The sequence below is a fragment of the Platalea leucorodia genome (assembly GCF_965183815.1).
Source record: "Platalea leucorodia genome assembly, chromosome: 12".
NCBI lineage: Eukaryota > Metazoa > Chordata > Aves > Pelecaniformes > Threskiornithidae > Platalea > Platalea leucorodia.
Window position 1 is genome coordinate 819691 of NC_138834.1, and position 13778 is coordinate 833468.

Consider the following 13778-nt stretch of genomic DNA (forward strand, 5'->3'; position numbering starts at 1 on the left):
TTTTTGTAACAGAAATGTTCTTAATAAAAGTGTGATTCTCCTCCTGTTCTTATCTTTTCATAATTCTTTTTTTATTATTTTAAAGCTGATCTAAGATGCCTCTCTTTCTGCCCCTCCCCTTACCCCCCCTACAGCTTCAAAACAATTATCCAGTACATTGACAACCAGTTTGAAAGATATCTTCATGATGAGAGCGGTCTAAACAGGCGCCACATTATAGACAACAGAGTCCATTGCTGTTTTTACTTCATCTCTCCCTTTGGGCATGGGTAAGAAAAATCTCTTGAGCTCTTGTATTTTAGGGTATTATATTGTGTTCATAAGTCTGTTCATTACGTGAACTGGAAACATAACTTTAATGTTAATTGAGTTACTTCCTACACTGTCAGTTAACCGGTGCAATTAAAATGGTCTTTGGGGATTAATGTTCTCCTCTGCTTTGTCCTCTTTTTGGCATTTAATGTTCTTTTGAAGCAGTCAGTATTATGTTGTTTATCACCCAGAAACATAAGAGCTTATAATATCCTATTTATCTTACAGAGACAATTTTAATTGCAATTCAACCTTTACGCAACCAAGCTGATAAGCAAGTGCTCTGACTTAATTTATTCTGGAAATACTATTTATGTTGATACTTGAAATAAATAATTTTTAATACATTTGGTCTGCTAAAAACAAACAAACCAAACCACCCTTTTTTTTTCCCCTTTTATTTTCCACTTGTTGGCAGGCTGAAACCATTAGATGTGGAATTCATGAAGGCTCTTCATGGAAAAGTCAACATTGTCCCTGTGATTGCCAAGGCTGACACACTGACGCTGAAGGAGAGAGAAAGGCTGAAGAGAAGAGTAGGTCTAACACTTGATCATGAGAACAATGCAACCCATACAATGATAAAGCTAAATATAGAGTAAATTCAAACTGAAGAGGGGTGAATGATATTGGCCAAGGACCTAATCCTGAGGAAGTGTGAGGTGGGGAATCTTCACTGCAGTCTGATGTGCTTTACCAGTTACACTTGCTGAGAATCTGGCCGTTCTTGGCTTCATCTCTCTTGGCAAGCAGTGCACCCCAAGAGAGCAGGTGTTGAGCAAAACAGTTTGTAACAAGGGCTCAAATCGTCCGAAATGCATGCAGTGTTTCAGAGTAGCTCTCATTTAGCCCAGTGGACTGAATGCCCATTAGTGGAGGGAGTGCATCAGGTGTGTTCTGAGAGTGTATCTTTAGGTTTAGTTTCATCCAAAAGGAACTTGGTTTGCATAATCTAACTGTGCTGCGGTTAAGTTGAGGTGATTGGAAACTTGCTTAATAGGTACACCCATGATGCAAACTAAAACCCATGATACAAACTAAAACCCTCGTATAGAGGCAGGACAGTTGGGCTAATATATTAGCAGGATGCTCTTTGTGGCTATTGTTATGGAAGAATGTATGTCGTCTTGCATACGTGTTTTCCTACTAGGTTATCTGTTCATCTGGAATACCAGGACATACTCAGGACTGCACTGGAGAAAGACTTTCCAGGCAGTGGTACTAAAATAAATCTTTTTGCATTGTAAGATTTGCTTGCTGTCTTGAATTTCTTTTTTTTGCCAAACTTTTCCAAGACAGGCCAGCCTATGCCAAATATGACATTGTAGTGAATTCTGCAGGAATAAAGCACATATTTGTGGTTGTACAAGTCTTTTAACTTTAAATCTAATTTCCATTTAGTCTCATCATAGAATATGGCCAATGAATGTAAATATTTAATCTTTCCTGGTTTATCCTCTTTGATTCAGAATGACTTCATGCACCTTCTTAAAAAAAGAAATGGGTAGGTGGTGAGATCGTATTATGCTGAGAGGTGGTTCAGTAAAATTTGTTGAGATCACAAGCTTTTTTTCAGGTTCTATTGACTCAAACCCAGTACATTCAGTTGTAAAGTCTAACAGATTTGAACCCTACAAAGCCTGCAAATTTTTACAAGTTGGGTAACTTATGCCTTGAGTAGTACAGAGATAATTAGTACTTCTAAAATGCAGTTTATACTTTGCACCAGAGATGCAAACTTTTTTTTTTCCTGGTAAGATTATATCTTAATCTTTTATATTAATGTTAATAGCATTTTATACTACCACTTTTTGATTTTCATGGAGGGCATGACAGATGTTTTGATTGTGATGCTCTGGCTTCCGGTAGTCCTTTAGAATGGTTATTGGATCTTTATTCCAAGGGCTTTTCAGTGGGGGTATTTTTCTGTTTTGTTGAAGAGGGAGTACAGCTTTATTTAACTGGGAAAATAGTATAGTTAAAATCATGCTTACAAAACAGCACGTTACCTGAACGCAACCTAAATTCAGAGGATTTGTTTGGGGTTTCTTTGAGTGGGCCAGTGCCACAGTCAAAGGTGTGACCGTGATTTGTGTAGGCATGTAAGCAACTACGATTTGGCAAGGTGAGGTACTGCTGGCATTGCTGTTGGGTTTGTATAAAGCTCAGTGATGTACAAAAACTTGCCCAAGAAATGGAATAAATCCTCAGTATCTGAGGAAATTTCAAGTGGGGACAGTTGTGACTGTATGAACCTTGTCTGCGATGTAGACAAACGTTCCCTGAAGCAGGGGGAGAGGTATTTATGCAAAAGCGACCAGCTTTATGATGAGGTAGGTGAAAGGGGGAAGGAAAAGAAAAGTCCTTCATTGAGTTAAAAAGGACCTGTAGATCGTGCTGGGAGAAATTCTGCCCAGGCTCTTGAACTTTTATTTTGGTCCTCCACAAATGCTGTGAGGAGACGACAGGTACTGTGGGCAAGCCGAAAGAACTCGTAGGGAAATAACAACGCAGAGATGTGGCTGCTGATGCTGGTTTTACCGCTTCCCTTTTTCTGTGGCTGTACTGACTGGGTGAAAGATTTTTATCTGATAGTAATAATTGTTTGTGGAGCTGCTACTTTTTATAAAGAAACTGTATTTGATCTTTCAGCAGTGTACTTCAGGCTCAGTTTTCATAAGTACAAGTACTTTTTTTTTGGTTCAGCATTAGGTGGCAGAATGATGTTGAAAGATTTGAAGCAGGCATTTAAGTGGAACGTTAATTATTGGACAATATAATTCACTGGGAATCTGACTGTTCTGCTTTGTCAGTTCAAATACATAAAATAAACTGATATAAAATAGGTTCTAGCTACAGTCATCTTTCACAAAAGCAGTTCTTAGGTGAAATGCAGAGGAACGTACTCTTACCAGGTTTCAGTACTTGCTGTAGTTGTTTTGGACTCTTTCTTCTGTGCGCCTTTTATCTGCTGCTTGGTGGCCTCTCTGAGGGTCAAGCATAGCGTGGTGCACGTGCTGGTTGACATTCGCCTCTGCGTGTTGTTCACGCTGGGTTGTAGCTGAAACGTGGCAGTAGCACAAGCAAACGTGTTTCCCAGTGTGAGTTGGGAATTGCTTACTTTTCAGTACAGTTGTGTAAGTGATGTTAGATTGAGGGTTTATGAGGTATGTTTATTCTGGAAGATGGAGATGAATCCCAGTTTACATACCCTGTGATGAACAGATTAATTTAGAGGCAACCTCTCTTGGCTGTATTCAGTGCTAATCCATGTCTAGTTCTTTCTAGTTTGAGCAAAGTTACTTCTAACTAACTAACTTTAAAGCAGTCTCGACTTACGTATATGGACACCACATTTACGCATTGGCTAAATATAACGAGAGGAATGGCACCTATGCTGTAGTCTGAGGGAGCGGTTAGGAAACAGGTAAACAAGTCTTCATTATTTTAGTACTGTTGGCAAAGGTCGCTCTACAAACTGAGTTTATACTAAGTCAAATGTATAATGTGGTTCCAAAGCTTTGAAAGCCTAGCTACTGTATATTGTTCTAACTCAAAGCGTCTTGGCTAACAGAATCTCTAATCGAGAATAAGAATCAAAATCCTGCTTTGCTGACGCAGCTTGAAGTCTTATTTTTTTTAGATGTTTCTGCCATTTGGCCATCAATCTAAAGTAAAATGTTTTTGTTTTGCCGCTTTGGACTAAGCAGCAAGATCAGTTTGTGGTGCTTGCAAAGGAAACCCAGCTTGCAGTAATTCCTGTTTGGTCTTTCTGGAATTCAAAGTTATTTTTTAAAACTCTTGAGTGGGAAGAAATGCAAGGCAGTTTCACAAGCTGTGCCATGCAAGGCTGCTAAGGAAACCTGCTCAAAAGAATGACTTCATGAGAGGGGAACTAATATTTTGACTTTTTTTTTAATTTCCCATGGGAAGGCTAATCTTTAGGAACACAGAATCCTCGGAGGCCAATAAAATTCAGATTTGAAGAAGCAAAATGCTGTTTCATTGTTAGGACCATAAAATACAGTTTGTTTTTATTGCAATTCTTTTTCCTTTCAGGAAAGCACTAGGTTTAACAGCTGTAATATATTATTCTAGCACCCCTTGTTGTTGGCTTTCCCGTTATTGTTTCACTTGCATTTTATCTTTAAGATCTCAGCCAGGTTGAATGTGCTTTCTTGCTTCATGCAGCTACTTAAAGGCATCGCACTGCCACGCTGCCCCACCTATCCCAGCTGTGCGTCATTTATTATCATTCGGTGACAATTTAGTTATCTTCCATTTTGCAAAACAATAACAACATGCATTAATTTAAATGTAGTTGTGCTGGCGTAACTGTTAATTGCCTCTTGGCAACACTTACTCCCAAATTTCTTTTTTCTTTTTAAAATATTGCTCTCCGTGTTGGTGGGGGCTCATAATATTTCATTCAGTGCGGGGGATGTTTATATACCTGGCAGGAAAACATCGTCCTGGGAATAACTGTGGTTCATACATGGTCATTCCTCTTCTAATGGTGTGAGGGATTGTTTTATTTTCAACAGCTGTTTAATAATCAAGCTCTGGTTGGACAAGTTTTATTTAAACCGTAGCTATCGGCTGTCGTCACAGCAGAGGATCGGAGGAACCCAGCAATACTGCGGGAAGGCTCATAAGCCCTCCTCTCCATGGAAGTCTGGCTGCGTTTGTGTGATCAAGTGAATGTCCAGTTATATCTGTAGAAGCGACAGCACAAGTCCTTACGTGGGCTTTTCTGAATGTTTTTGTGATTCCCTCAACGCCCCCTCCCCGATTTTGCCCCAACTTTGTTTGCTGTAAGAATTCATTCCTGTCGTAGTGCTGCTGCTCGGTTCGGGCGCCGGCTGTGGGGTTCCAGCTGCACTTGTTAGGGAATGCTAACCTAGGAAGTTTGCCTGGTTAACCTGCGTCTGCCGAGGCAGCCAAGATCCCTTTGAAGAGAGTTATTGCGGAATCTCGGCATTCTTCATGCTCTCCTCGTACCACCACGCTTTCTTTAGTGAAAGAAAATCTTGTCAGTGCATTTGATGGGATTTCTGCCTGAAATATTTTTAATACTATGGCAGTGGAAGCATTCTCTTCAGTTTGGAAGAAAGGATTGACTTGTACCACCTCTTGAAACTGCCAAAGGCCTGGAATTACGCTAGCTGCTTACCCCTGCCGTGATTTCATTATGAAAAGAATGTATACAGGAGTACGGACAATGTATTTTTTATGTTAATCTCAGACATTAGGGACAATAAAGAAAACTGTTTAGGAATGTTTTTTATCTTAGTGGATTTTGAATAACTTACTCCAGTTTAAGTGGATAATAAGCTTTTGTCTTTTTGATTCAAGAGACAATAGATACTGTCTTTTAAATTTTTGTATGTATCAAATACATGAAAATATACTTTGACATGAAGCGCATGGCTTTGATGCTGTAACTAATGAATCCCTTCTACAAATTTATTGCTTTTACTTATTTTTTCGTATTAACTTCACTTTGGTTTTATCTGCTTCTGTATTATGCTCCATGTAAATCTGGGTTTTTTTAATTATTTACTTGCTACGTTTTCTAAAAATGCATTTATCTTTTGTGCCTCTTTAAGTCTTCAAGCCTGTGTTATTTGGCACTTTGGATGTTGAGTCAAGTGTGTATTTGTTAGTCTTCAAAAGGTGCTGTGCAGGAGTGCATTGTATTACAATTATTTTATTAGTTATGCAGCTAATATTCATAGCAAATAGTGTTCTAATTCTGATGTTTATTCCCCGAGTACGGCTACAGATGGTTGTCTGAAGGCCTTGATTGCTTCTTGATATGTTTATTTTAAATATTTATTTCTGCATTGCTGCACAAATACATGCCGGTTAAGGTCATGTGCAGAGAGACATACATTAGGAGTGTCGCGCAGTGCATTTAGTCAGCGAGTCTGTTTCTGTGAGCGGACAGAGAGGTGAGCTGCTCTTCGTGTTCAGCCGTGGCTGATTTTGCGGACTGTATCACAGATGGATTACAAATCGTTTAATTCAGAGGTAATCTCAGTAAATGTTTTGGCTTTTTAAAATGCCTGTTAGTAAGCTCTTTAAAAGAGAACCTCTGTGGTTAGCAAATCTCAGCAATGTTTTTAAGATACTTCTTTTGCAATAGTAAAACAAAATCTTTAAAATCCAGCCAGGTCTAGTGTAGGCTTCCTTCCTTCATTTTAAGGATGTGATTGATTTCCCGCTTAGTATTCCTTTCTTACATCTCAGAACGTGCGGGTTGCTTCCTGAGTGCTTTTATCCCTTGAACTGTTCTTTCCAGGGTGTTTATGGACTTGAGGTTCAAGTCTCTGTTGAATGAAGAAAAATGAAAAATGCTGGGTTTTTTTTCTTCATAGGTAGAATGAAATTAATGCCATGTAAGATAGTCTGGTAGGACATAAACTGATTCGGTAGGACGGAGACTCAAAGCATAAGTAACGGCAATTTCTGCTAATGGTTTTTTCTAAGCATTGTCAGACTACTTAAAGCAGAAAAACATTTTGAGTTTTCTAGATGTGACAGACTAGTAAATCAATTGTATATATTTTTAACTTATTACCTCTTCAATGAAATAAGAATTTATTATTCTTCCTTTTTTGTAAACTTCAGGTTCTGGACGAGATTTCTGAACATGGCATTAGGATTTATCAGCTCCCTGATGCAGATTCTGATGAAGATGAGGAGTTTAAAGAACAAACCAGGGTTTTAAAGGCAAGTTTCACTCCTAATTTATTATTTTGCTGCAGTAGTTCTTTAAGCCTACGGTATGCTTACAGGTACTTTATTCCTTTATAATGTGTTGAAAATTCAAGTTTTCTTCGGATGTTGACTCTGAATTATAATCCTTTTTTTTCCAGTCTCTGCTTCATCAGAATTCCAAATGTAGTTGTGTCGTGACTTTCTTTTCTTTTCTTTTAAATGTAAGCAACTCTTCACAGAGAACTGTGATTTGCAGTCTGTTTTCTGACTCAAACCTTTTAACGTGCAAGCAAAGAGAGTGTATGCGTATTATGGTTCCTGTACTAATTAGCAACTTTCCTCTCATTAGAGCAGATATGAAAGGTTTTACTGAAGTCATTTCCTCTTTGTGCTGTGATACTTGCAAAGGTGCTCGAAGAACGTATCTGAAATTCTTTCTCTAGCTACTTTAATCTGTATCTGAAGTATGTTTCTGTTGGCCATTTTCCACGCATGATGTTATGTCAGATGACACATTATGCCCAAACTGTACTTCAACAACAGTCAAGTGTTCCTAAAGCAAAGCGTCATTTCCTTTTGTGCCGCTGTTGAGACAAACCGATCCTAACAAAGCTACAGGTGTTAATAATGGAGGTTGCATTGCCTAGAATAGGATTTGTTGGTTTTCCGATATGGAAGGATTTTAGTAGAGGGCATTTGTAAACATTGCTTTTCCCCCTCTCCTGTCTATTACTTAAAAGTCTTTGTGCTTTCTTCTAAAAGAAAAACAAAACAAACCACAAAAAAAGTAACCAGTCAAAAATCAAAACAGTAACTTGTTTTGCTCTCTCTCAACTAGGCTAGCATTCCTTTTGCCGTTATTGGATCCAATCAACTTATTGAGGTGAAAGGGAAAAAAATCAGAGGCCGTCTGTATCCCTGGGGAGTTGTTGAAGTTGAAAATCCGGAGCACAATGATTTCCTTAAACTGCGCACAATGCTGGTGTGAGTAATGGTAAAATTATCCCATCTCCTGTGGTGACGTAACCGATACAATGACTAGAGAGTTACAAGAAAATGACCTCCTCAGTTCAAAACTAGCTCTGATGGCAGTGCAGAGTGACTTTTTGTTGTCTGTCCACCCCCTAAGCTTGGTTGGGTTTGTTTGGGGGTTTTTTTGCTGTAGTCCTCTGATCTCTGACTTCAGAAAATATTTTTTATATTTTACGTTGTCAGATACGTGTGTTTATGCCTTATGTGAGCTGATTTGATGGCTTTACAGATAAACTGAAGTCTTCTTATAGTGCAGTGGGTGGGGCAGAGAGGCTTTTAAAATATTTCTCAAAGTGATTGATTAAACTATGAAGAGTATTGTAAAGGCAAAGCTCAGTTTTCTTGGCAGCATAGGAAATCCTATGTTAAATATGATACTCTGCCCCTTTATGATTTTAGCTGATACGGATATTCTGCTTGTGTACATCGTTTTAAGTGATTTTTTTTTTTTTTTTTTTAATGACATCTCGATATTGTTGGAAATGGAATTCCATTGCGTATTTCTGATTTCAGTCTCTGCTGGGCAGGGATTGCCCTCTGCTGGTCGTTGGTAGCAAGCATTTTTTTTTCCTTTTTTTTGACAATTGAAAATTGTCAGGCAGTGTCAGCTGTTACGTGAGCCAAGCAGCTCCACCTAGTTCTCAGTTACAAATTATACTTAATAGCACTTTAGAGTAAAAAAAATAGTTTAGGAATTAAAGTATCTTTCTAAATAACTGCCTTCGCAAGGTTCTTAACACCGCAAAGACTGGTGTAACCAACTCCCATAAAGTAAGTAGTGAACAAGAGGAGGACAGTATACTTTGGGTCTTTGAAGAATATTGGTGGGAGGGCACTTAAGTGTGAATTAAAGAGCAATAAACATGAAAGCAGTGTTCTGGCTAGCTTTATGGCGGGCTTGGTCCACAAGGATTACTTTTCCAGTAAATACATCCATTACATACAACAAAAATAGAAGACTGTTTTTCTTCCCTTTGACAAGGACAAAGTGTTCAATAGCCCTTTGCATGTTCTAGAACACACATGCAGGACCTGCAGGAGGTGACCCAAGATTTGCACTACGAGAACTTCCGTTCGGAGAGGCTAAAACGAACTGGCAAGTAAGTGTGTGCGTGCCTCCAGGCTCTGCTGCCTGTGAGTCTCTTCTTTTTCCACTGTGACATTGAACTTGCTCTTCCTCCTGACTAATCCCACCTGTAACTAATTATTTCTCATGAGATTGCGATCTCTGGAGTTACTGAAATTTGTATGAAGCGCTCTTCTTGAAGAGGAGTCATATCTAGCAAAGTGCCATGCTTACAAACAGCTGTTCTTGGTTTTGTATCCGTTCCCTCTTCTCTATGCTTCTAATTGGAATTGCATAAAGAAGCAGTGGGCTGCAAGCACAATAGGTTTTTTAATTTAATGATGTCTACTTGGAAAAATAAACTCTAGTGGGCACATTTAAATAGGCCCCAGCCTCTCTGATTAGGTAGGATGCTGTTTCTCCAGTTATTGCAGGACTGCTGTGGTGGCTGTTCTCTTGCTCCTTCATGTATAGCTAGAGAGAGAAGTTCAGACCAAACAATCTTTTTCTTGGTAATGTGTGTGGTTTTTGTGGGGTTTTGTTTGTTTTTTTTCATTTGTTTTTGTTTGTTTGTTTGTTTTCCTTGGTAAGGTTTCTGTCCTTGGCAACTTAATGCAGAAAATCCACATCTACCTGTGCTACATCTCTTTTGATAGCAACTTACTCATGTCCTCGTTTTACTTGTTCTTTAAGTATTCAGCCAAGCATTTTGATCTTAAAGAAGAAAGGAAATAGCCTGCGCAGCTTTTTAATGGTTGATTTTTGTAGCGTGTATAGATAGTGGAGGGAATGTCTTGGTTAGAGTAAATGGCAAAAAATCCCCATAGCAGTGAAGAAATCGAATTGTAAGAAACAGAGTGAATAACAGGAGTCCATGAGGTAAAGATGGTGTTTTACAAAAGGGAAGCATGGGTTTAAGAACATCCTAATTTCCTCTGTGCGGAAGCATGTAGACTTTGTTGTTGTTGTTATATCAGCTGAAATATGAGCCTTGAATCTGTTCTTGGAGATTTTTACTTCTGTATCTTATGCCATCAATGCGTTCTTTTGTTCAATAGGCCCGTTGAAGAAGAAGTGGTAGACAAGGATAGAATCCTCCAGCAGAAGGAGGCTGAGGTAAGAGGGAGCTTCTAAAACTCTTGTTGTTTAATATAACATGCTGTGTTCCGATTTCAATATTCTATGTCAACTACTGCCTACAGAGTGTAAATTGGAATTGTGAAAAATGACAGAGCTAATCTGAACGTACGAGTTGCCCATGTTTTGTTTATAGTCACTCGCGTACTGTGGATGGTAGGTAGCATGTAGACTCTTGGTTGTAGGCAGGGTATTTATCACATCCAGTTTGTATGCTAATTTTCCATAAGGGTAGTTGCTATTTTTTAAGTATTGAAATCAATTTATGTTTGTCAGCTACATACGCTACTTTAAACGTAGTATGTTGGGGTAGACTGATAGTCTAATGTCGTTTCAGATGTGCATGGCTTACTACAAGCTTGTTACCAGTAAATTTCTTCTTATGTCTAGTGGCTATGGAGTAGAAAAAGGTTGTTGAGTCTTAAAAATCCTGTGTGATATAATTAATGTGTGTATTTTTTCATCTTACTGTGAATTTTGCTGTAAGTCAATATTATTTCTGTTGTACCAGTCAACTTACGGTTTTGGTGTTTTCAGTCTCTGATTTCTTGCTCTGGTTTCAAGTTATTACTAGGCCTTTCAACTTCACATTTTTATGCCGAAGTTCTAAAGATTCAGAGATTTTTAGCCTAGTATTTAAATTCAAGTAGTACACTGCCGATGCTTATGACTGCTTGCATTGTGAAAACTTAAGACTTGCTGCCAATTGGAAGGTAGCGTTTTTTCTGTTTATCCTTCTTTTATCCAGTTCAGCTTGGATCCAAGTCCATAAATACAGGAAGGCATGATTTAAAAAGATCAATGCATATATGCAGTGATTTGGAGTAAGAAATAAAAAAAAACTACAAGCAGTTTTGTCTGCTTCTGCGGTGAAAGATTCAGACTCCCGTATATGGACATTTTTGAAATATAGTTACTTCGGTCTGTGCATTTTCTTTTTCCTTTATAGCATCAGTATTTAAAAATAGCTAACCCTGGTTAGCTATTGGCTAACTCTGGCATGTTGACATAAATAGCAAAAAACTTTCCTAAAGGGAAATGCAAAAGCAGCGATTATCACCATAACTAGTAGTTAATAATATGAATTACGGGGGATTAAATGAGTCGCATCTTTAGCACTGTATAACTTCATTTCAGCAGCATAAGCACACTTGATGGCCAAGCGCTTATGAGACTGGAACTTCTGCAAGTGTCCTGTGCACAGGGTAACTGCCTCACATTGACTGATGTGTGTGCGAAACAACAGCAGACCGTCAGCTGATAGCCAGGAATACCAGATGCTTTGAAAATGTCAAGAACATTGTTTGGAAACGTTTTGTCTTTTTTTTTTTTTTTTTTTTTTCTTTATGCTTCCAAGATTCAGACGGTAGACTTAGAGAACTTGTTATAACCATTTCTCCTGTTACTTGAACTATATAAATTGCACGTGTCTAGTTGTTAAGTAGAAACCTGGGTATCCTTGTAGAACTATTTGTCTTAAGGCTTACGTCTGGAAAAATTCTCCTAGAACTGTTTCCCCTGGAAACCGTTGATATGGCAGGCACGGTATTATATACTGGTCTATTCTGACCACTCTGTATGAATGTATATATAGTGTGTGTGTGTATATATATGTCTGTAATGTATTTTTTTATATAATATGGCTAAAGGGATGAAGTCTTGAATTTCTTGGAGGACAGTCTCTGAAAGTTTCCTCTGGGACTAATAATCTCTGAATAACTGCTACTGAAGTTGCAGAGGGTTAGGTTAGAACTTGAAAAAACAAATAGATTTTTAACTTCTGCGTTCTATTGTCCCAAAGAGATCAAGAGGCTTTGGTGAATCTTCTGTAGATAAGCCAGTATGAAATCCCTTCATCTCCATATCATCCCTAAGGTTCAGACTGGGAAAAATCTGGGGAGGGAAGAGGCACAGAGGAAATGGGCTTGCATTCCATGGCCTTCGCAGAGAAAACAAATACCCATTTCCCCTCCTGTTTTGCATTCCCATCAGTAACGGTGCTTGAAGTTCTATTTACAGTTTTGCGAGGTTTATATAACCTTGGAAGGAATGAATGCTTGGGCTAGTGCCAGGATCATCTTTATCAAGGCATCACTTTTGCTAAATGATCTTTTATTATGCCAAAGGATGTGGTCCCCAGATCAGCAATTCCAAATTGCTGATCTGTCATTTTGGATTTATTGCTCAGTCTGGTTGTGCTTTTTGCTCATTTGCAAGTGATGACCTGTTTTTCTGAGCTGGGAAGTGAAAATAAGAATAAAGGTATCCATGTTCCTTACTATAAATATGCTGCAGTTTGGATTATTTTGATGTTGTAGTGTAAATGGGTGCAAACTTAAAATTTGTAGCGTTGTGCCATATTCTTCCTACTCTGAAAATATCTCATAATAAAAACCTTTCGAAGTTTTGAGAGGCAATACTTCCAGAAAAATGTTAAGGCCATGATTACATGAAAACAGAAAGGAACGAGCTTCCTCTGGTTTTTCTCGTGAGCCACCCTGAGGCTTTGGCCAAATCCCTTTGCTCCACTGCCGCCGGTGGAGCAGAAGGCTGAATGCGGTGGAATTAACCAGTGTTTAAATTGTTCTCTCGCTGTCCTTCTGCTTTCTGAATGTGTTTAACCCCTTGGCAGACAAGATGAAGCACCCTGGTTTAGTACGGGAGCCGGGGGCCAGCCCGCGGCGGCGGGGCTCTAGCAGCAGCCCCGTGGGCAGGGGAGGACACGGTGGAGGTGTGCCGGTAACTGCCTGGTACCGCAGGTATTTGCCTAAGCGTGCTCTGGAAAGAGACGGTGAAAACTCTTATGTGGAGAGACAGCATGACTGCTGACGAAGGCCTGCAGACCTGGGGAAATGAGAACAGCTCTAAGGTTTAATTTGTGGTGTGGAATGGCATTGCCTGGTGCAGGGGGAAGGAGGCATGCTGTATGCAGGGCGCTTCAGCCTTCCTCGTGAAATGATGTAGCCTCAGTCCTGGAGACCATCATGAGGAGAAAACCCTTAGTAAGCAATTAGCAGTGGGAATCCCTTGGGAGCTGGAATGAAGAACATCTTTTTTTTTTTTTTTTTTTTTTTTTTTTTTGAGTAATTGCTTTGTTTGGTCCTTTTGAGTTGTTCTTTGAAGGAACAGTGCTTGCTGCCCATGTAGCGTGGTGGCCGTGGCCATAGTGACTTCTGCTATTTACGTCAACGTGTCCTATGAAAGGCATTTGTCTTGATGGTAGCCCCTTTTCCAGTATAGTAGCTTTGTCAGGAGTATTTTCCTTGTCTTCAACTAACAAGATTAGTTATACTCTTCGGTATTGGAAGTATTTTTAACCAACCGCAACTGCCATGGGAACATCCTGGTGTACTAGGAAGTCCCCTGTCTACGGTTTTCCATCTTGCCCTATTCTGTAAAGGCATGGGCAGAAATAACCATGCTTGGCGTGGGGAGGGGAGGCGTGTCGGTGGGAAGTAGATGCTGTTTGGGTTTGGACATTTCTTTTCCTGGGATATCTGTAGGGTTG

The 13778-nt window shown here is 39.2% G+C and overlaps 1 protein-coding gene across 7 annotated transcripts in view; it reads left to right on the forward strand.

Annotated features, from left to right (window-relative positions):
- The window catches only part of LOC309596630 (septin-2), a 40005-nt gene that overhangs the window by 13584 nt on the left and 12643 nt on the right, over nt 1-13778 (forward strand). For all 7 annotated transcript variants that reach the window (XM_082325103.1, XM_082325106.1, XM_082325101.1 and 4 more), the window contains exons 6-11: nt 135-269; nt 731-848; nt 6946-7047; nt 7874-8019; nt 9084-9167; nt 10192-10249. In XM_082325103.1, the coding sequence (XP_082181229.1) occupies nt 135-269; nt 731-848; nt 6946-7047; nt 7874-8019; nt 9084-9167; nt 10192-10249 (643 nt within the window). The remainder of the gene's footprint in view (nt 1-134; nt 270-730; nt 849-6945; nt 7048-7873; nt 8020-9083; nt 9168-10191; nt 10250-13778) is intronic.